Source organism: Danio rerio, chromosome 16 (genome assembly GCF_052040795.2).
Source record: "Danio rerio strain M-AB ecotype USA chromosome 16, GRCz13ab, whole genome shotgun sequence".
Taxonomy (NCBI): Eukaryota; Metazoa; Chordata; class Actinopteri; order Cypriniformes; family Danionidae; genus Danio; species Danio rerio.
In genome coordinates, this window is record NC_141036.1 from 32,710,059 (window position 1) to 32,734,890 (window position 24,832).

General features: G+C 35.6%; 1 protein-coding gene and 1 long non-coding RNA gene across 8 annotated transcripts in view; both read left to right on the forward strand.

Annotated features, from left to right (window-relative positions):
• The window catches only part of itga8 (integrin, alpha 8), a 143,030-nt gene that overhangs the window by 62,470 nt on the left and 55,728 nt on the right, over positions 1–24,832 (forward strand). For all 4 annotated transcript variants that reach the window (XM_087287148.1, XM_087287149.1, XM_087287150.1 and 1 more), the window contains exons 14-17: positions 5,195–5,240; positions 15,852–15,959; positions 21,040–21,095; positions 22,866–23,020. In XM_087287148.1, coding sequence (XP_087143274.1) covers positions 5,195–5,240; positions 15,852–15,959; positions 21,040–21,095; positions 22,866–23,020 — 365 coding nt within the window. The remainder of the gene's footprint in view (positions 1–5,194; positions 5,241–15,851; positions 15,960–21,039; positions 21,096–22,865; positions 23,021–24,832) is intronic.
• LOC147840316 (uncharacterized) lies at positions 9,912–15,721 on the forward strand. Of its 4 annotated transcripts, XR_015511514.1 has the most exons (7): positions 9,912–10,776; positions 11,088–11,143; positions 11,577–11,636; positions 11,740–12,069; positions 12,450–12,564; positions 12,829–12,940; positions 14,046–14,284. It is a non-coding gene; the product is annotated as an uncharacterized LOC147840316 (long non-coding RNA). The 4 variants fall into 4 exon arrangements; XR_015511511.1 differs by lacking the exon at positions 11,740–12,069 and having other exon boundaries at positions 14,046–15,721; XR_015511512.1 differs by lacking the exon at positions 11,740–12,069 and having other exon boundaries at positions 10,715–10,984; positions 14,046–15,721.

A 24,832-nucleotide genomic window follows, 5' to 3' on the forward strand; every position in this document is an offset into this window, starting at 1 on the left:
CATTCATCATGACCTGCTTAAACAGCAGTGGAGATTAGGTAGTCTGCATTTCCTGTCCGCTGCTTTAGGCATCATTCTCAGACAGAATACAAGACTGACATGCTCATTTATATACTCAAAAGCATTGGCTAAACGGATAAAGGGGGGTCAATTTAAGAAAGAGGGTAGGTGCTTTTCATAGGCATAGCACAGTGTGGTTTGGTTTGGTGTGGCTTTATTTTGCAGTTTTCCACTGCCTACGGTACCTACAATTGGTACCTTTTTTTGTTGATGACATGAATCATCACTACAAGCAATATTGGATTTGTAACACAAGACACCAAACCCACTATATTTAAATAATGATTTGCAGCCGTAGCCCAAGAACATTGTTCAGTCAGTAGAATCAATTGGCTTGTGTTGTGGGTTGGTTTGTGTTTGCACAGTTGTTTATGCTGAATTTGTCATGTTAAACAGTTGATGTCATATCACGTCAGGCTTTCGAAGTGAAAAAATAGGCTGCTATTTTTATCATTAAGTATCAAATAAAGGTTAGTTTGTTGGTCCTTATTTTGAATCGTTTTCTTTCCAGAAGTGAACCGCTCCAGAGTTTGTTTTCAGGCAAAAAAACAAACAAACAGAAACCATCTTATTCAGTCTTAGACAAAAGTAGTTGGAAATGTTTGCAGTCAGAATTCCACTGCACACTATATCTCTATTTTTTATTGCTTTCAGAAAGACAATGTTGTTCGTGTGTGAAACGAATGTTACTTTCAGGACCCATTTGAAATGTTTTAGAAACTTGGGTGGCCATATATCCCTTTAGTAAGTCCTCTAAAACCTGCATTTACTCCCAATCCGATCAAGCACATTTCCATCCAGGCACCTACAGGGAGGAGTGCGGTTCAGATATATATATATATATATATATATATATATATATATATATATATATATATATATATATATATATATATATATTCATTTTGTTTGTATGGGAAAAGATGGATGTTAGATTGTATATCAGGTGAAATGAGAGAGAAATTCAGATCTGGATTTAAAAGAGATTGCAATAGTTGGCTGACTTTCCGGCATTTCACTGGCAATAGGATGAAGATGACTAAAACAGACTCCAGCCTCATTAAACCTGGAGTGTTTGAGCTTCTTCCATCCCCGTCCTCCATCATTCCACCTCCTATTAACCTATTGGTGTGGTTAAGACCCTTGTGTTGCGGTGGCCAGAGGCTTCGACCTGAATATTTTGAGGTTGACTATTGCAGTACCCACACGTTTACACCTCACTGCCGTTCTGAGGAAGTCAAGCTCTCCAATAGACTTTCCAGATGTGCTAGATTGAATTATTTTGTCATCATCTCTGCTTCTCAGATAAAAGGTGAGAGCTCAGGTCTTCAGCGTGTGCGTGCATCTGTCAGCTGGAGTTAGGATGCGCGTTTCTGTCCATTGTGTTCGAGGTGTGTTTTTTGTCTCAATAGTAAAAGCTGCTGAATCTGGTTTACAGCAGGCTCTTTGCCAGAGGCATCTCATTCCTAAAGGCAAGACCTGCTGGAAAGCAAAGCCAGCGATCGACCTAAGTGAAACAGGAATCAAAGCCACAGTCTCTGAACACTCATTAGGCTGCTGGAGCTGTTCTGGAAAATTCCTGCATTTGAGTCTCTGAGTTTGCCTGACTGCAAGCATCCCTCCTGGAGCCATTTATACTCTTCCTTCCTATTAATGCTTTGTGCAATTCAGAAAGTGAGAAAAAGATTGTTCTTTTGCCTCTGGTTTGATGAAAGACCAAATCAAACTGGCCTTGTGTGAAGGTTAAAGTTTAGTATGGGCTACTTTTTGAAATTCTAGACTTATCAGAAAAAGTCTTTCACCACCGAAGTAATCAGACGTCTAATAATGTAATATTGTCCGAGCGAGTGTCAGACGCTGCTCTTTTTGCTATGGTTTATGTTGGTTTGGTTCGGTTATACATACTCGTTTAATGAGATGTCAGAGATGAATGGATGGTTATAGCTTTAGCAGAGGCCAGAGAGGAAGCAACAGACTGCTAGCTCACACACACACACACACACACACAGTCAACATTTCCAACCTTTCTCAGGTACAGGAGGACGGGCTTCTGTGCAGAGATGAATATTTGCTCATGTTATGGTTGACCATGTTTGTTATATAAGATTTCGGACTTTAAATGTTTTGTAAACAAGGTGCTAATTTAAAAAAACGAATTTGTTCATTCTGCATTTTCTACCCATTACATTTAGTTAGGTTTGAGTCTCGGCATGGCGATGACAATAGAGGAAGGATCAAAGTGCAGCTTAATAACAGTTTATTAAAGAAAGTATTCGTGCAGCTAATCGTAGACAAAAATAGGAAAAATCAAGAATCAAACAGTGCAATCTAAAATCATAGTCAAAACAGACATAAGATCATAAACAAGGCATCGATCCAAAAGTACAAACAAAACAAACAACAAACTTAGACTAAGGCAAAAACACAGAGACAGGAACCATACGTGACGGGAAACAACAAAGGCCCAATCCAGACTGATGTGTGTAGGGTGTATATATAGTCTGGATAATCAATATTAACGAGAGTCAGCTGTACTTGTGTGATCAGTGGAGAATGGCGACCGGTGTGTGTGTAACAGCATGCAGTAATTTGTAGTTCATGGATGAGTTTGTAGTTCACCAGCGATCTTCCAAGAAGTGATCGCTGGTGATCATGACTCATTTGGTGGTGCTTTTACGTGGGTCTGTATATTTTTATGTATTAAAAAGAAGGCTGCATGTTTGATTAGAAATACAGATCAAATAAAAATGTTTCAAAATATTACAGTCTAGAAAGCTTTTTTCTATTTTAATGTAATTTATTTTCATTAATGCACTGCCAAATTATCCTTTAGATATTATTCTAATATGCTGATATAGTGATAAAAAATGGGTATTGTTCAAATAAATAACTGTAACTGGTTTACTGCTTAATATTGTTGTGGAAACCAAGATTCTTTTCAATATTTATTTCAACCTAAACTGTTTTTAAATGTTGTTAAGGTTATTGCACACTGAATCCACACTGAGATTTTTGACCCTAATTTTTGCACGTTAAAAAGTAAATTGGATCTTACGTTGTGTGAATCGTAACAACACATTGTTTCTGAAACTTTTAATTGTCATGAAAAATGTAAACTGTGTTTTTTTTTTTCGCATTTCGCGTCCGAAAAGCACTTTGAGTGGTGCTTTGACAGTTCAGAGCCATCGTACAAGCGAAAAGCTAAATACAGAATGCCATCATTTAAGCTATAGATAATTTTATGAAAACACAGTGCATAAAATAAAGACAAAATGTGGCGGACATGTTAGAATCCCTATGTGTGTGTGTGTCCAAACATTTGACGTACTGCTCATAGACATTATAATAAAAATCATGGTCCGCTTTCAGTCCATTGCATCGACACGTCAATGCGGCCGCCATCTATTACAATGTCTATATGTACTGCCAGTCTGTGTTCCAGATTTGTTTACGTACATCAATGTGTGATGTATCTCATGCAGTGTATCAAAATTCCATTGATTTCCTGAAATAAACTTTACATGGGGGATAATCCAGCACAGCTCTTTGATATTGAGCTGAACTCTTCCTTTTTCTCAATGCAGTATTGGATGAACACAATATGCAGCCTATTCCTCTTTCTTTTTCTACTTTGGAGAAGACAGAGAGTAAAACAAAGTATCACTGCTTGAATTGACTCTGTTTTTTGTAATTAATATTAATTAATATGCATCTGACTAAGTGTCACAACCAGCGATCGCTCCCCAGAGGATCGCTGGTTCTCACACGAACTCAGGACTTCATTTCCGCATTCCCCAGGACTACACATTCATACATGCACTGCTCCCAAACACGCACGCCTGCTCACTCATGTATCCTGATTGCAAGCACCAGCTGAGCCTTGTTCACAGACTGATTACATCCCATTCATAAGCCACCCTCTCACGCTACCAGTTTGCCGAGTCTTGTTGTCCCAGTAACATTACTACGCGTTTCCTTGTCTTGTTTCTCCGTGTTTCGATCTTAGCCTTGTACCCTTGTTTTCCTGCTTAGCCGCCTGCCTTTCGACCTTTAGCCTGTTTTACGTTTATGATTCTGGACTGCCTGTATATACCTGTTTGCACCTGATGACCATTGCTTGCCTGACGTTTGAATAAACTGCATAGTGGATCTTACCTCCTGTGGTCTCCTGTCACTCCACCCCAGTCGGGGTTACACTAAGTGTGAGGTTTGTTTACTTGACAAATTTTTGGTATATGAATACGTAAAAAACGCTAATGAACATTTCGGATTTCAGTGTGCAAGAACCTTTACTCTCATTTTTTATTAATTTATTAAATCATTGTTTAATAAGAGCATTAGTTTATTTTAAATAAAGGTTTGAACAGAAAATCTAATTGGCCTGTTAAATTTAATCACATTTGTTCACGTCTGCATAATTTTTGCCTTAAATTCCTTTTTGACTTCATAATTCTTTTCTTTTTAGTTAAGTTTTTTGTTTGTTTTTCTTTCTTTTATCTAAATGTAGCAAAAGTTCACTTTTCATGTATTTGTTTACAGTATTGTTTTGTAAAACTTTTACAGACTTGTCATCAATCAAGACCAAATATTAGCAATCAGTTTAATTACCCTTGTGATGTTCTGTCAGTAGTTAATTAGTCTCAATTCTCATTAGATTTACAAACTTACTACACGATGTTAAAAGGCCATAATACACTTAAAGCACATTATAATGGCACTGCATCCCATTAAAATCTCATATACTGCAGGTTTATCATGCCCACCTTCATCAGGAGAAGAGTAAAACCATTCTGCATATTGTATTTACCTTTCCCGTAATCAGATGTGGCTCTGTGCACCTCTGAGTGGAATGAAATGAAAGGCTCACACATTCTCCCTGGCTCTCTGGGGTTTCTCTTTGACTCTGTTCAGGGACGGCAGGTGATGTAAGATGCGAGGCTGGTCGAATGAGAAACGGCTCAGCGAATCTTTGATGGAGTCTGCTGGAGGCCCAAATAACTTCCAGCTGTAGTTGCCTTTGAAGCTTTATGATCCAGCCACTCGTTGCCTTTCCTTTTCTTTCTCCTGCAACACGTTTTTCTGCATCATATCATGTTCATTCTGCACCTCTCAGTTCATTTTACTCTCTTCACAGATTTGCTGGTTGGTGCATTTGGAGTGAGTAAAGTCGTGGCCTACAGGTGAGAAATTTTACACCTTGAATTCACTAGAAAGTTGACAATGTTTTTTATAGTTGATTATGCATATAGTATATACACTACCTAACAAAAGTCTTGTCGACGTTCTTAGTTGCAAGAGCAACAAATAATAGCTTTTACTTCTAATTGATCATTTGGAATAGAGGCAGAAGATAGATTTTTCCAATGAATCGTGTTTTGAACTGCATCCCATCATCACAAAAACTGCAAAAGACCTATTGGACCCAAGATTCTTACAGAAATCCGTCGAGTTTGGTAAAGGAACAATCATGGTTTGGCATTGCATTCAGTATAGTGGCATGGGAGAGATCTGCAGAGTGGATGGCAAAATCAACAACCTGAGGTATCAAGACATTTGTGCTGCCCATTGCATTACAAATTACAGGAGAGTGCAAATTCTTTAGCAGTAAAGCGCTGCTTTTTATTCTTCAGCCTCCACGTCAAAGTTCCTGAAAGCAAAGAAGCTTAAGGTGCTGCAGGATTGGCCAGCCCAGTCACCAGAAATTAACATTATTGAGCATGTCTGGGGTAAGATGGAGAAAGCATTGAAGATGAATCCAAAGAATCTCGATGAATTGGGAATCCTGCAGGAACGCTTTCTTTTCCACTCCAGATGACTTATTAATAAGTTATTTGAGTCATTGTAGATATCTATGGGTGCAGTCCTCCAAGTTCACGGGAGTCATATACAATATTAATTCTTTTCCCGCTGCACCATGACTTTATATTCTATAAAGTACATTATTTCTGTTAAATGACAAGACTTTTGTCTAAGCAAAGTCAGACTTTACTGCCCTAATGAAATAATTAAAAATCAAGGCATGATCATATTTTATTTTGGTAAAATAAGAGTAATCTAGAGGCCTTTGCCTTTCATATAAGCCACTTCTGATACCAAATGATCATCCAGAGGTCAAGTTATTATTTGTTGTTCCTAAAACTTGGATAGGTGACAAGACTTGTTATAGAACAAATAATAAGGTCTGAATGATTTCTTAAATACATGGCCAGCTGAGGAACTAAACCAGACACAGGTGAACATAATCAACCATAAAACTGAGTAACGATCAAATGAGAAATAAAAGTATTTTAATGTATTAATATATTTTATGTATATTTCTATAAAGAGTATTTGAATAAATCTTAATATATTTATTAATGTTTTATAATGTAATTAATATAATAATAATAATAATAACAATAACAATAATAATGAATGTATTTTATTATTAAATTTTGAATGATTATACATTTTTAATTAATTTATTGAGCGAGTTGTTTTTTTGATTTTATGTAGAATGGAATGTGCCAATGAACTGTTTACAGCAAGTTCAGGAATATACATTAGGAAGTTAAATGTTGTTTTAAAAGGTGCTGTTATTCTTTTTTGCCATTTGATGGTGATCTAAATACCAGGTGTACATATATTATTATACTATATACAAAATATTATGCTTGTATGTAGCAGCACTCCCTTATTCTGTTTTAAACACACTCACAGTTCCCTGCTACACTCACATGTTTTCTCCATTAAAGCCGAACTGCGCAGAAAACACCTGTGTTTGAGGTTTAGCTGGAAGGAAAGCTGATACACAAGAAGATGTTTTTCTCTTTTCTGTGATACAATAGAAACACATTTTTGAATTGCATAACAGAAAATATTGAAAAGTCTGGCCTGATAATGCGTTCGCAAAGGATTCCTTACTGTAGTGGACAAGAGTACAGTCAGCGAACATTACCAACAGACTTGTGGCATGTCTAGTCTGAGTAGCCAAGACTTCCAATTGGGTGTTTTGAGCTCAGGTTTCCCTCAGAAATGTTTCATAACAGTGCCTGAAAGCCACCAGAAACACACAGACACATTAACATGTCCTAGCACACATTGACACACACACACACAAACGGCGTCTTGGTGTCAGTGGTAAAGTGATTAGCTCTAGTGGGCTCTGGTGTATTTGTGTAAGCTAACATTTCCACTGTTAATCCAGTTCGAGTGCTAATCTCAACAGACTGAAAATGAGAGCAGAGACTGACCTCATGTGAAGTTCTCATTTACCCAGTCTGTCTGATGTTTTATTGAAATGAGACTGAATGTTTAGGTTTTGTTGGTTAAAGGTTCTGTTGGTTAAGTTTTACCATGCATTGAATGTTGAGTTTGTTTGACAGATATAAGTAGCATGGTTTCTATTACAGATTTGTGCACATCTTTTCTTTCTTCTTTTTTTTTTTTTACCTTTTTTTTAAAAACTTTTTAAAAAATGTTGATTAAAAATATGGCTATTACATTAATCAATGTTGTGTGGCTAAAACAAAAAAAAATCCTAAAGAATCATGAAAATGGATATAGGTAGATATTTATTCACAAAAGACATACTGTAGCTTTGTCATTAATGACAAAGATTAATGTCAAACATTAATGACAAGACCCTTATACATATGACACACGGTATAATGTGTTTCTAGGAGGTTGTAGTACCTAATATCAAAAACTTCACATTTTTGCATGAGTGGATGAAAAAAAATTTTAAAGTTAAATGCTGTAGTGCCTTCTTGATCATGACCAGTGTTGGGGATTACAATTAATGTGAGTTACTTAATAATAATACTTTTTAAAGTAACGAGTAAAGTAATGCATTACTTTAAAAAAAATAGGTAATAATATTTGAGTTACTTTTTAAAAAAGGTAACGAGATTTACTTTTTTATTTAATTAATTAGTTTTTAAAAAGTAAATTGCTAAACTAAAATTGAGATGAGAGTATGCATTCATTGTTTTGAACACATAGAAGAAAAGGAATTGTACTTGAAAATGGTTGGTACTTCACTAATTAGACAAAGTACAACAAAAGCATCACACATTGCTTTAAACTTTCATTAATCCTTTTGCACGGAATGTAGAGCTCTGGGCTCAGGAAATTCTCAGAAGATAGCATTATAATACATAATTATTATTCTATGTGGGTTTTTTTTTAAACAAATAAAGGTGTGGGTTATACAGTGTGTTGTTAATTGCAGATTATTTATTATTTAAAAAACAAAAAGAAGAAAAAAAACCCTGCATGTTCTGAAAGAGATCAAGCCTCAGCCTGGTAAGAAAAAATAATGCAAAAGTTACTCAAAAGTTATGTAATGCATTACTAACCATAAGCAACTACTGTAACTAATGCCGAGTTCAGACTGCATGATTTTCAAAGTAGTCATGTCACAGATGTTTTCACAATGCATGACTATCTGGGCTAGCGTTTCGTCACTGCTTTGTTTACACTGCAAGATGGATCGGCGACAGAGACATTCACATTGTATGACTTTACTATAGGAAGAATCGCCGACAACTTCGTCCAAACTACGTCTCACAGCCAAAAACACGTAGTATATCTTTTGTTATTAACTACATAATGAGAAAGAAGCCTTTAATGGGGTTGAACATGTACATGTTTGCTCACCTGGGTTTAAAGGGAATTAGCCATTTCTCCTCAACGTTGATAATAAATTAATTTCTTTCTGTATGAAACGTCAAACAGACACGGTTGCTCCTGAGCCTTGTCAAACCTCCACTAGTTTTTCCTCAATTTCGTGGGTCCAAATAAACCGAAAAAGAGCGTTTTTAACTTCTCCCCCAGCCTCCCGCTGGCCTGCAGCAGGTATACACACACACACACACAAGTGAAAGCTGCTCTCTCATTGGCTGTAGGCGATCGATGATGTTATTTTCAGTCAAAACTCAATTCACATGGCATGATTTGAATCGCCGTTTATATCAATAAAGTGTTTCGACTTTTAAAAACACAGTTGTAACACATTAAGTCACTAAGCATTGGATTTATGACGTTTTTTAAAAGGAGGAAAACGCGAATTACGTCCAAACACTTCAAATATAGTCTGTGTTAATAAATGCAAGACTATTGATGAAATGCAGGCATTACACTTTATGGCAACACTTTAGATGACTGTTCTAGAGCCTACAGCTAAACAATCTGACAGATTCGAGAGTGCATTACAGCTCTAAATATATATATATATATATATATATATATATATATATATATATATATATATACACTGTAAACGATTTCTGTTGTTTTCACGGTATTATACTGCATTTCTCAACAGTTGTTTACAGTATAAGCTGTGCACAGTGTGTTACTGTATATATTGCTGTTTTCACAGCATGATAATGTATTCTCAACATTTCCATACTGTGAACATGATTAACAGTATGCTACTGCAGATTTTACAATGAATTTTGGGAAAAAATCAGTTACTGTGCATCTAAATACAGTACTGCAAATGACCATGAAAAACTCTACACACACTTTATATTATTATTATGTTTATTTTTTTTGACAAAGTATTTGGTGAAGAAAAATAAAATAACCTATTTCTTCAGACTGTTCAGTGCATAAAACTGTCCCCTGGTTTTCCATATTTGGGTGTACTACACCTTAATTTTATAAGGTTAACATGAAAATATTAAATCATTTTTAATCAACATAACTTTGTGCTTAACCAAAACGTAAACTGGAACAAAAGTAATTGATTCATGAAACCAAAGTCAGCTTAAATGTCATAATGACCAGCCTGCTTTAGACGGATTCATGAGGTTAGGGCACCCGTCATCACCATGGAGGTCACATCTCCGCATTTTCAAAACAATATTTTAAAATACCCACCATCTCTATAAATAAACCACAGACTTGAGTTTAAAACAACTACATTCCCGCATGAAAAACGGTTAAAACTAAATTTCATAACACATTCATTATAGAGCCATCCAAGACCGGGGCAAGTCTCACATGTCTAGCCGATTATAACCTCGTTTCGCCGGATACATGAGTGATGATGGACACCCTGGAGGTCAGAATCTCCGATATCGGCAAAGCACGCTTACAATTTACACATGATATCTATAAATAAACCACAGATTTAAGTTTGTAAGAACTACATTCTCGCATGAAACACTGTTAAAATTTCATTTCGTGACATATTAAACGCAATATTTATAATATTAGCTGGGCTTTCTCATCCGCCATTACCATTTGCTTGTTGATGTGAAAGGAATTCTGGGAGAAAAAAATATTAATTCTCAAAACACTTCAAACGAACTTTATTCGTATTGTCAAGTTCAGATATATGTAATAATTTCGCTGGTAAAGTGAATAAAAAACAATGTTACTATATTGTAATCAATATCACGTTTGCACTGGTTCGGTTCAGCACTCGAGCGACTCTGAATCGTATTGAACCGTTTGCTCGGGAATTATTTGATCACACGTGTTCACAAGCACATTCAGCAATATGCACTTAGTGTATAATTAGTGTATAAATGCGTGTGGCCAAGCAGTATAACGAAATAGTAATGAATCATATACAAAAAGGGATCTGTTTTAGGCGGATTCGATTCTTTACTGTTCACTAAGGAGCCGATTCATAGAACCGAACGGACACGACTCGACATGCAGGCAACGGCTCTCCTAATTTGAAATTCACCTGTCGTCTTTCATCCAGCGAATTCATCCTCGGTAAGTGTTTTAAAGTCAAATTCTGTCCGTTAAAGGATTGTTTTATAAGTATTTCTGTGTATTGTGTGTGTAATTTAAAAGAATTAACCAAGTGACATTAGTTGTAGGTTCTTATGTTATGTCACGCTATCCGTTAACAAACGGTATTTTAAACAAGAAATAACAGACGCCAGGCGGTCATTGTAGTGTTTGCGAGGTATTAGATACAGTAAGTTAAGTTTATCTTGAGTGAGTTTTTGACCATACGTTAAGTTACCTGAAAAACATAACTTCAACTTATTGTAACTGCATTAATGAATTCTCTATTTCAGCACAACACTGAGATGAAGGCGAAGTCACCATGAAAAGTTAAACGTTTACCGTTAAGGTAAGCTCTGGTCTTCACATAGTCATTACGACTAAGCTATCATTATTACAAAATTTTTCAACTGTAAGTTAGTTATTTAAACTAAACTCATAATGAAATGAGTCTTAACTGTTTTATTAAATGGAGCTGAAAATTAAATGCAGTTGAATTATTTTAAGCTAACGTTAATATTAACAAAATACATATTAATTGTCTATTTCTCAATGTTAATGAGCTTGATGTTCAGGTGTACCTGAGGTGAGTGTACGTTCTGAGTACACAGATATAAGCCAAAGTCATATCCATCCTAATCTAAGAGAAATTGATGGGGTCAGGGAATGATTTGTGTACAAATGTATTTTAACCCCATACAGATTGGTATGGTTTTACCATAGATTTAGATTAATTAATGTTAAGTCTTATTTTACTCTTATTATATTTATCTGTTTTTCAGCTACAGTAATTGATGTTGAAAAACTGATGCAACCAATCACTCCTCACTTGATTATTCAAGGTAATGTCGATGTCTTCCTCATTTTGATTAGATTTTTAAATGTCAAGTTGTTCACAGATTTGTTGTGAGGAGTTTCATGTACAACCTCTTTTTCTTCTTCCAGCAGTTCCTAAGAAAACTTTAAGAAAAAAAAAACATCTGGTGTTAAAACAGCCACGGCTATGCTATTTGCCTACCAAGTGCTTAGTAAATATTAGACAAACATTTTTTTCTATAACTGTTGTCTTTGTGTTTATTAGCAATTTTACTGGGCATATGTGTTTGTTTTTTTTCAAACAGCCTGGAAACTGTAAGTTTAGTTCAATATGTTATTTTATGCTATTCATTTTTGTCTTAACATGGATTGCATGTTGAAGCTATCGTTTTATAGTGGGAAAATGTAAAAGAGAATCACTGAATACAATGGCATAATGATTCTGCTTGTTCAAAGAAGGTACTTGATTTAGTTTTCCTCAAGCGACACATCAGTTTTTATGACTATTGCTTGACACTTTAATTGAAGGGACAGTTCACCCCAAAATGAAAATAATAGCATCTTTGGCATCCTCCACTTGTTTCAAAATAGTTATATATTTAATTTGTTCCGTTGAACACAAACTCGTATTTTTTTAAAGAAATTTGGTTTAAACATGGATGTCAATAGTTACTGGTTACTAACATTCTTCAAAATATCTGCTTTTGTGTTTAACAGAAATTCAAACTAGTTTAAAACACGTGAAGTAAATAGTGGCAAAATAGTAAACTATTCCTTTAAATATTTTATTCTGAGACTTATTTATATGTGTCTTGTCTTTTGTCATATTGTCCTTCTAGCCCAGATTGTGATGGACCTGGAATGCGACACCAGTTACTCTTAAGACAAGAACCGAATAAAGCACAGATGTGGAGGTATTTGCAGCCAAACTAACTGGAGGGAAGGAACCTTTAGGTAAAAGCACCTGCTTTATTTAGATCTGAAGTATTTTATTTGACATAGAGATTTATTGTTTTAATTCTAATTTAAAGCAAACAAGGTTGAGCACCCCTGGTCTAAAAGCTCAAAAATGCTGTTTCCGTGATAAGGTTAAATGTAGTTGAGAAATAGATTGATTAGGATCAATGCTTAAAGTAAACATTTTCTTCTCTCTGTAGACCAAACATGTTTACTATCCCTCACATTTTAATAAATTGTTTCTGTTTTTGTTTCTTACAGTGTGGGTGAACATACTACCTGGATGTCCAACAAAGGCTGCACAAGAGCTCATTTGATAGCACACATTCTGTCCTGTCTACATCTCTGATGACCTGGAAGTGCTTCGACATCAGTGAGTAATGCATCTTTATATTGTCATGCATACAGGATTTCTGTAAGCTTAGCTTTAATGTTAGTTTCTAATCAGCAGTGACTGTTTTAAAAAATTAAGTATTTAAATTATTCTCAACGTTTTACTGATGCTGTGCACAGTAACGTTATGATGATTTAGTTTGAGGAAATGTCACTAGAGGGTTTGTATAAAAAATAAATAAATAAATAAATTGTATGAAATGACTCGATAAAATGTTTATTTGTCTCGCTGACATGCCATCACTGCTGCATATTGAAATACAGTAATACGAATTGACAGCAGAATATTACCACAAACATTTCATGAAGTAGGCTAGACTGCTCTTTAGTTCTCTACTCAACTTTAACACATTTCCTCGTGTCGCTGAGCCTCTCTGCAGATTTTGCCAAAAATGAATGCTTAGTGATTATTTTGTTTTATGCAAACCAAATATCAGTAACTCATCATTAGCATTATTTTAAAAAATCACCCACGGCTTTCATGTTCTCTAACGCAATCTTATCTGTAAGTTAGAAGTGGATTTATACGTGTTAAAAGCCTAAAAGTATTTAATTAACATTAGTCACGTTAAATTAGATTATTTTTATTTATTTAATTTTAAATATGTAGCCTCTTAAAGTGAGAATGAACTGCGTTCACCCCTCTTAAATTCGTGGAAGCACTAGTAGTGTGATCATGGAATCAGATATTCGAGCTATACAGAGTCGGACATTAAGTTAAGATGAGACTTTATTTTTTACACACCTGTGTGGACACCTGAATAGCAATCTTTAAGAACAATGCCCGCTGATCTTTTCCCCATTAACGTTAGTGTAATTGTGAATTGACAACAAACTGTATTTCACCAACAAAAACAATTAAAAAAAACTGTTATATATATTATAACTGTTATATATATATATATATATATATATATATATATATATATATATATATATATATATATATATATATATGTGTATAAAAAACTATATATATATGTATAAAAAACAACAGTGCAGTGTTTCGTTTCTGAATGAATTAAATGGTTTGAGGGATGATTAGTTTTTACTTCAGTGATTGATTTTGCCTGTCATTTTTGCAGGATCATCAGAAGTGCTGCTGCCCTTTTTCACTGTCCCTTTCCACATCATTTGGCCTTCATCATTTCCTGTCTTGTAGCAGTATTTTCACCTGTTTTTAAAATTGTAATAATTTTTGATGCATTAATTGTTGACTGGTTTTAATGATCAATTGTTTATTAGTGTTCTGTTGCTTTGTTATATTGAATTATTGCTACTGTTTAGCATGGTTTACACAATAAACCTTTATTGTGAAGTTAAAGTTTCAGTTTCTTTATTTTTCTTGTATTTCTTGAACAGTTAAAATAACACTTGTGCAATTTTTGAACATTTTTACCCATTATAAAGTAGCACTATTAAATAAAATAAAATAACATTTAATAACTGTAAAATACTATACAGTAATAATAAAAGTAACGTTAAAATACCGTAGTTCTTCATGGTAAAAATGTACAATAAAATACTGTTTTCAGTTTTGCAGTATGTGTATCACTACTGTAATTGGTGTTACAGTAAAAATCAACAACAGTAAAATGATGTATTACATTTTACAGTAAATGTAATACTAATGTAATTAGTATTACAGTAATGTTACCGTTTTATGAAATACAGCAGCTACTGGATAATTGTTGCCAGTAACTTACTGTTGATTTAACAAGAAATCGTTTACAGTGTATATATATATATATGATAAATGATCTTAATTAAAACACATACATTTATGGAGATGGTATAAAAGTATATAATTTCACCTGGGAAACAGAGGCAACTTGAACGGTTTGTGAGCACAATTAAGTGCACACAGCATGCCATATCATCTGATAATTGTAGGATATAATCCCAAAAGGCAATTTACTGTGTAAAGAAACATTACCCCAAACAAAAATTTGATGTATATGCCCGGCTCAGTGGCTAATTAGCCAGAATCAGCTGAGGTGACGAGACAGCGAGCAGCGAGACCTAGCTGTCACTCATGTGGCCACACCCTTAATTATGCAGACTTAATATAACTTAATAAAAACGAAACGGATGAGTTATAAAAAAAATTCACCCCCTCACAGTTGTCATGAACGTTAATTATAGCTATATGCACCAAAGCCATCTTTTGTACCAGGCTGTAAACGTGTTTTTATCAGTTGTAAAAATGCCCAATTTCCCTTTGCAGTCAGAAATCACCTGGACTTCCTTGAGCCAGCCCCCCAAGGGGAGTCGATGAATTGCTGTTTTAGTTATTTCCGTATTGGCTTCCCGAGGGAGAGCGGGAGGTTGCCGCTTGGTTAAACGTCTGTTGAAGTATCAACAGATATTGAGACAGTCTACTAATACTCAAATAGACCATCAAAATAAAGTGCTACATTAAAATTAATGTAAGTTAAAGTTACGTAAATGATTTATTTGTTTGAACTTAATCAAAATTTATTGCACTACTTCATTTTTGCAGTGAGAGTTCATAACTTAAAGCTACATATCAGTACCCAAATGCACTTAAATATACCTTTGATGTACCATTACGGACAAATTAGTTACAAAAGGTTTAGGTTTTCACCATGTTGCCCCTCATTCAGATACTATTAGTTTGAATATTTAATAATAGTTAGAGATTTCCTAACTTTATTTTGGTTCTTAAAGTTTAATCCCATTCAAATATATATATCAAATATATATATTAAAAAAAAAAAAAAATAAAAAAAAAAATATATATATATATATATATATATATATATATATATATATATATATATATATATATATATATAATTTTTTTTTAATCCAATAAATTTGATCAGTATTTTAAATACATTTTTGTAATCCACTCTCCACAATGTTAGGTCAAGACCAGTGGTGACCGTGGATGCTCAGCTGATTTTAAGACCCAGAATCCTTAACCCAGAGGACAAATCTTGCCGAATGCCCAATTCTGATATCATGGTAACCTGGTGAGTATCAACTACATTTATCCAATGCTTGTTACTAAAACATACAAGCTTAGCTTCTGACACAAAGTTTGACTCTTGCTCTTTAAAAAAAAGCTTTTGATTGATGTCCTCTAGAAGTGTTCAGTTGATGGAGCAGATATGTTGATCTTTAGTCCTGGTTAAACCAAATCAGTCTGAGCCAGAGAGAGCTATGGCTGACTGGGTGGTTTTAAAGCCATGAGGGCTATAGTACCACATTACAGCAGTTTTTTTTCTTCTCTGTGGTAAAAGTAAGTGTTTCTGGAAGTCTCAATGCATTATTTCAAACCACACAAACACACACTCACACAAACCCTGCATTCTTAACCCAAATGTGGATGGACATTGTGTCCCACAAGCAGTTTTTGGGGCCCGTGACTGTAAACATAGCTGATCTGTTTGGCTGTTTGGGGTGCATGCGCCTGTGTGTTGGGGTTGGCGTGGGGAAGAAAGCTCTGGAGGTTTTGGAGAGACAAACGAAAAGAACTAAAGTGTGGAATTCTACAATAACAAAAGAGTAGCTTAGTAAAATAAATGGACAAACTGTGGTTGGAGCGGGAGACAGTGAGAAACACAGATGAACACAGGGAGAAACAGAACAAGACAGAGAAGAGAACATTTAAAAGATTCAGAGAATGTTAAAAACACTGTCATGGTTAAGGTTTAAAACCTCTGCTTCTCTGGAGTTTTTCCCCTTTGTATATATATTCTTGGTAACAGCCACAGAGAGACCATAAATTTAATATAATAATAATAATAATAATAATATTAAAAAAGGAAATGCTTTTCTTATTTTTTTTAATATAATGCATTTTTTATAAAATGTAATTTAAATAGAATTCCATTCATTCATTTTTTTTTTTTTTTTTTTTTTGGCTTAGTCCCTTTATTTTTCAGGGGTCGACAAAGTGGAATGAACTGCATACTTATCCAGTATACGTTTTACACAGCGGATGCCCTTCCAGCTGCAACCTAGTACTTGGAAGCACACATACACTCTTACATTCACGCACATACACTACGGATAATTTAGCTTATTCAATTCACTTGTACTGCAGGTCTTTGGACTGTGGGGGAAACCGGAGCACCCGGAGGAAACCCACGCCAACACCGGGAGAACATACAAACTCCACACAAAAATGCCAAATGACCAAGCCGAAGCTCAAACCAGAGACCATTTTGCTGTGAGGCAACAGCATTACCCACTGCGCAACCGTGCTGCCCAACGGCCATATTATATTATCTATTCATTAATTTTCTTTTCGGCTTAGTCCCTTTATTAATTAGGGGCCGCCAAAGCAAAATGAACCGCCAACTTATCCAACATATGTTTTACACTTCCAGCTGCAACCCAACACTGGGAACACACCCACACCCATACACTCTTACATTCACACACATACACTATGGCCAATTTTGCTTATTCAAATCACCTATAGCGCATGTCTTTGAACTGTGGGGGAAACAGGAGCACCTGGAGGAAACCCACACAAACATGGAGAGAACATGCAAACTCCACCCAGAAACGCCAACTAACTCACCTTAGGTTAGGAATAGCAATGTCTCTTTCGTGTATGAGCCAGCTCTTAGAGCCAAACAAGAAAAGCCTACTCCTACTGAGTAGAGCCAAATCTTCAGCTGCAGGCAGTGGTGGAAAGAGGACTAAAATCATACTCAAGTAAAAGTACCATTACTTGCCCAAAAATGTAGTGTGAGTAGAGTAAAAGTATCTGTTGTAGATCATACTCAAATTATAAATAAAAAGTAGACCTTTAAAAAGTATTTAATTTGTGAGTAGTGAGTATTTCGCTGTGAAAAGCTTAAGTATTTACTTATCATTTGTGCATGTGTGTGTAAACGTAACATTCTGTAGTGCATCTTGTTATTGCTGAGAAGTAATATTAAGTTAGATTTAGTTTGTGATGTCAGGTGACCAAAAGTCTATGTCTAGCCAGTGTCTAAGGACCGTTATTTTGATGTCCAATAAAGATGTCAAATGAGGTTGAAATTTGGTTGACTTTAGGTTGTTTTTGAAAGTGACCAAAATTCAATGTCGAGCCAACATCTTAAACCAACATTAAATTGACATGAAATACTGAAATTTATTCATCAGGTATGGCAACATAAATCCAACGTCTGATTGACGTCATAGTGGTAATGTCCCCTCAATGTCAAGCTGTAACATCATTACACATTGATATTTGGTTGGTTTTAGGTTGAATGTTGGACATTGACATTGGTCTGACATTGAGTTCTGACGTCAACATGATTTTCATTTCCAAACAAAATGTAACGCCCTGACGACACTGGGTACTATGTCATCCTGGCGTCATGTTGAGGTCTTGTGCCTGCTGGGTTTTAAAGGCCATTCCGATCATTATACAGTAAACATCTGCCATCTTCTCATCAGTTACATGCATCCAAACAGTCTCTGGGTCATTGCGTGTAAAGATTTTGAACAGTTTGCTGCAACCATAAATCGCTAATGTCTTGAGGTAGTTCATTATGATGCGATTTACCTTATATGTATGATTTAATTGGACAGGAATCACAGGACTGATTTTTCTAATCAAGAAATTATAAAGTTGTGACTGCAGGTTGAGCAAAAGTACTGAGGTAGTGGAGCAGAAGTAGTGGACCAAAAGTACCGATAAAGCACTAAAAATGTACTCAAGGGAAAGTAAAAGTACACATTTTTACAACTACTTAGTAATTTACAATTTCTGAAACTACTCAAATACAGTAATTTGAGTATATGTAATTAGTTATTTTACACCACTGGCTGCAGGTGAGGGGAGGTATTTAGGGGAACACCATAAATGTATGAGGCTAATCACATGGAAGAAGAGGTAAAAGAAAGAAGTGGCCCCCGTGCTCCAAAAATAGCGAGTATAGTGATACAAGTTACACAGAAGGAACAAACACAACTAATAAACAAATCAAATGTTATAGAGTAAAATAATTGTAATCTCTTAGTGTTATTTACCAGATGGAGACAGCATGAAAAGTTAAAAGTTTTTTTTAAAGTCTGCATATTAGAAGTAGTAGGACTGAAGTTGTCAAATAAACCCGAAACAAACATGATTGTTGTTATTCTCTGAATCTAGACAATTGTGAAATAGCTGTGATGTGATGAAAGCTCCTGCAGTCGCACTGGAAAAAACAGCTGAGTAAGCCGGCTGGACTCAAAAGGCCAAAAAAAGGGCTTTTATGAAAACACTTAATAAGAATTACTTACCAACACACAAACCATTCCTAATTCATAAATTGGCCTAAAATAAGGGTTCAGAGTGATACCATTTGGGAGCCAAATCAAAGCTGACCCTTCTAAGGCAGTTTAGCCAAAAGAGCTGAACTTCCCATCACTGAGAATGCACAAAGACAAGGATGAATGAAGCAATGCCTTTAATAAGACATATAAGAAAAGCCAAACATGGAGTAACAGAGCAGCAACTCAAACCAGACTGGAAAAAACTAGGGCACTTGAATACACAGGGGGCAAATAAACTGAAAAGAGACACCTGTAATGAATTAATGAGTTGTCATAGAAACGGAAGAGTGGCGGGAAACAAAACAAAAGGAACACAAAACAGGTCAGACATGTGACCAGGACTGCTTATGTGCATTTAGAATGTAAAAATGTGTTCGATGGCTCAAATAAAACCAAACACACACTCACGCACACACATTAATGCTTTGAGGAGTGGGTGGTAACTCCAGATGGCACTTGGTGGAGCTCCAATGGGGTCAGACCAGGAGTCATGAGGGTCAGCCTTCGGGCACTGCACTGTTTGTGTGAGTGTAGGCTTGCATGATTGCACATTTACCCTGTGACGGGGGAGGAGAACTAACAAGGCATCATTTAATTATGTAGCGGGGCCACTTCCTTTCCTATATATGCATATCTCACTGTACACACGTCTTCTGCTGTGCGCTTTAAAATGCAACACTACCTAGACGGGTCATGGCAGGGTTTGCGTGGTTGGAGCACAATGCACAATGCTGGATCCCATCAGACACGGCCTCATGGGTATTTCGTGTTGTTCATGAGGCACAGCATCCAGCTGTTTATCGCCAATTTAAACTCAGACACGCTTAGTGCTGTCTAAGTGTGTTTTGGGGGGTAATGGGGTGTTTCTGATTACGTATATTTGGGTTTTATGGAATGCTATGCATCGGATTGGTCCTTTGGGCCATTAAGACTGCAGTTGTGATTCCCTGAGCACAGATATCATTACATGTTCGACATGACGGAAATACAGTTATTGAGCACCAGCTGGAGAGGTGTGAGCCTGTGTGAATGAGCGCTTTCTGCGCTCTCACCTTATTGTGTGAGTTGTTTGTGATGGAGGAGCGTGTTTTAAACATTTCATCTTGGTTATATTTGTATTAGTTTACAAGGTCTTTGGGTCTTAAATTCCCCTAATTAACCCCTTCACAGTTTAAGGGCTAGTTTACTGTCATTCACATCATGTCATTTCATTAACCTTGTATAGTCTGCAAAATTCTTTCTCAGCATTTTTTTTTTATGTAAACACTTTTATTTTCACAGCGAAATACAAAATAAAGAAATCAGCTTGTCTTCTAACGCATTTAATCAAAGTACATGAAAATGACCTCATCATTTACTCTCCTTCATGTGGAAAGAAGATAATTTGAAGGATGCTGCTTGCTTAAACCCATCGACTTTCATAGTCTGAAAAAGAAAAGTGGAAGTCACTGGGTCAACCAGCAACAGAAGAAAGAAACAAGATGTATTTTGGTCTTTCAAGTAAATGTATCTTGATTTAGGAATCTTTAAACATTTGCACTGGTAAGCAACATTAAAATACTGAGAAAGAATAGCAAAATTTTACAGCCTGATCAAATGTAAAGTTATTTAATTGTTTGGCACAAAATTTGATTGAATATAAAGCACATTTTTCTTTAGTGAATTAATAGGTAAAGGATTTTGATGCATGGATGTATTTTAAAACTTATATTTATATATGATATTTTATATAAATATAAAATTTTGTCAATTCAACTGTATTAATTGTTTCTCTCATCTTCTTTCTTTCAGCCTGTCAGTAAATGTGTGCGCAAAGATCTCTGGGATTGGTATTCCTGATTATGTAGGTGGGTGCATACATTTTTCTGTTAATAAAACACTTTTTCTTACTTGGTCACACTTTACAATAAGGTTTCCTTTGTTAAAGTTAGTTAATGTATTTACTAACATGAACTAATTATGAATAATGCCTGCACAGCATTTATTAATCATAGTTTAACATTTATTAATTCATGTTTTCATTTTCATGCCTGTTAACATGTCCCTGTTTAGTTTACATGTTTTTTTCGTTGTATTTTCATTAACTAACATTAACTAAAAAGAATAAATACTGTAATAAATGTATTGTTCATTGTATAGCCATGTTATTAAATGCATTGTCTAACATCAACTAATACAATATTATTATAAAGTTACAGCATTATTATTATTATTATAAAGTTATGACCTTTTAATTCATCACAGCAATACGACTGCATTTTACCATATTTTGGAAGTATACATTTTTATCATCTGCATAAGCTTTTAATGAAAAGTTACTAAACCTTAAACCAAACAAAGATGCTCCAGATGAACCACAATACAAATCTGGTTTCCTCCACAGTCCAAAGACATGCGGTATAGGTGAATTAAATAAGCTAAATTAGCCGTAGTGTATGTGTGTTATTGTTGGAGTGTATGGGTGTTTCCCTGTGCTGGGTTGCGACTGGAAGGGCATCTGCTGCGTAAAACATATGCTGGATAAGTTGGTGGTTTATCCCACTGTGGCGACAACAGATTAATAAAAGGACTAAGCCGAAAAGAAAATGAATGAATGAATGATGATGAATCACATTTAGAATAAGGGAAAAAATAAGTATTTTAAAATGTTGCACATTTATTCAGCTAAAAGAAATTAAAATTATAAATTGTGACAGAAGGTGACGCGGTGCAGCAGTAGGTAGTGCTGTCGGCTCACAGCAAGAAGGTCGCTGGTTTGAGCCTCAGCTGGGTCAGTTGGCATTTCTATGTGGAGTTTGCATGTTCTCCTCTTGTTAATTACAGGTGAATTGGGTAAGCTAAATTGTCCTTACTGTGTGTGTTAACGAGAGTGTATGGGTATTTTCTAGTGATGGGTTGCGGCTGGAATGGCATCTGCTGTGTAAAAACATATGCTGGATAAGTTGGCGGTCCATTCCGCTGTGGCAACCCTGGATCAATAAGGGACTAAGCCGAAAAGAAAATGAATGAATGAATGAATGAAATTATGACAGTATATTTATCATTTTATACATATAAAGTGTATGGTTATGTTTTAAAGTTAATTAATGATTAAAAGATCCAAATTAAGCTATTTTTTGTGAAAAAAAAATGAACTAAATGATTAAAATGTAGCACAAGCAAATGTAAACAATTGACTTCATCACTCTATATACATTGTGTCCTGGTGTTTGCAAACAATAAGAAATGTTATTATATCCACTTAAGTGTGTGCAATGTGAGTGCGTTGAACATCTGTATGTAAGTGGCTTCAATAATGGCCGAAATGGAGAAGGTGCCAAACTCGTTTAAAACAACAGCCAATAAAAGCCTCTTTCCCAGCACTTCTGAATGCGGGCCTGTTTAGACTCAATGCATATGGTATTTGAAGATGACAAAGAACAGGTGTGGATGTGTGTGTGGATGTTTGTGTGTGTTTGGAAGCACTTTTTGATTGTTGTTCAGAAGCCCTGAGTCATTAACCTTAAAAACGTGCAGTTTTTATGGTCCAAAGCCTGTTTGGTCGAAGCAGAAATTGACGGAATTCGAGTCAGTAAAGGTGGAACTAACAATAGCCTGCCTGTGTTTGTGTGTTCCAGCTCTGCGGATGGAGCTACAGCTGGACTGGCTGAAGCAGCGTGGAGCAGTAAAGCGAGTCTTGTTCATGGACTCTCACCAACACCAGCGGAGCCAGCAGCTGGTTCTGGGTCAAGGGGACCGCCAGCACTGCCACAACTACTCTGTGTACCTGCGGGTGAGCATTATAGTCCACACACACACACACACACACACACACACTGCTCAGAGCAATGCTGAACTGGCCTGATTCCTCATAAAAATTCTTGCTTTATCTTCACTAAAACTGAACCCTTGGGAAAGTTAATTGTGAGCCAAACCAAGCTTCTAGTACAGCACAGCTCATAAGGAGGGAATGAAAACAATGTGAATAACCCCTCAGTGAGAGTGCATCTTGAAAAGGAAACCAACAGTTTTGGCGAGCCTAGGTGACATGGAAATTGCATGCATTTTAAGTGTTTTTGGGTGTTTGTGTGATAACACCAATTATTTGGCAACTTGTTTTGTTCTGTAATAACATTTCAGAACACACTGCTGCGACATCTGAAAAGAAACGCAAACATCTGACAACATAACAGAAAATATATCAATTTATATTACATTATTTATATGGCAGATTTACGGCAGATTATATGGCAGACTTCTTATAAAATGTTTCTAGTAAAAAGTTGTATAGTAATAATAATAATTATTATTATTATTGTTGTTATTAATATTATACATTTTTTGGTATATTTTAAATGTATATTATATTATATTATATTATGTTATGTTATGTTATGTTATGTTATGTTATGTTATATTATATTATATTATATTATATTGGATTCATGCAAGGGCGAAGCAGTGGCACAGTAGGTTGTGGTCTCGCCTCACAGCAAGAAGGTCGCTGGTTCGAGCCTCGGCTCAGTTGGCGTTTCTGTGTGGAGTTTGCATGTTCTTCCTGTGTTTGCATGGGTTTCCTCCGGGTGCTCCGGTTTCCCCCAAGACATGCGGTACAGGTGAATTGGGTAGGCTAAATTGTCCGTAGTGTATGAGTGTGTGTGTGAATGTGTGTGTGGATGTTTCCCAGAGATGGGTTGCGGCTGGAAGGGCATCTGCTGCGTAAAAACTTGCAGGATAAGTTGGCGGTTATACCGCTGTGGCGACCCCGGATTAATAAAGGGACTAAGCCGACAAGAAAATGAATGAATGAATGAATGAATGAATGAATGAATGAATGAATGAATGAATGAATGAATTCATGCAAATAATGTGTGTGTTTTGTATATTAAATATTTAAATATACATAATAATTATATTGTAATATAGCTGTATATTTTATATTTAAATATTTCACAGAAGGAGATGCTGACAACGGAGTTGCTTGTCCAAATGCAGGATTATTACACAGAATATTGTCAGGCAGGTAATGCTCACAATCAGGGGCAATTGGTAACATAAATGCAAATCCAAAAGAGTGGTCAATAATAGGCGAGTGGTCGATTCGGGCAGCAAACAACATAAAACAAACAAATAAAGCAATGATTGGTACACGGCAAGGCAAAACGTGTTGCAATGTTCACTTGACAAGATTCAGCAACGTGTGTGTGTTTGAGAGGTGTACAAATAGTTTGTGTGATTAGTCCTGAACAGCTTCAGCTGTGTTTGTTTGCAATCATGGGGATCTAGGCCAGGTGTATAAGTGAAGCACATGATGGGATTTGTAGTGCAGTTAAATATGAGTGTTGTCCAGCAGCCTGCAAAAACAACACTGCTGGTGATCATAACAGCTGTATTTCTGCTATTGTGTTCACAGGCTTTTCCTACTTAAATGCGCATTTCAGAAAATGTTCTCATTTTCTAAAAGCCTTGTACCTAATTAAATAATAGCATTTATAGCCCTTGACTCTTTAAGACAAGCCTGCTTATACCACAGATGTGACTTTTCTCTGTTTAATATTTGAAGGAATCTGCTATCAAAAGACAAACATCAGTAAAAGAGTGAAAA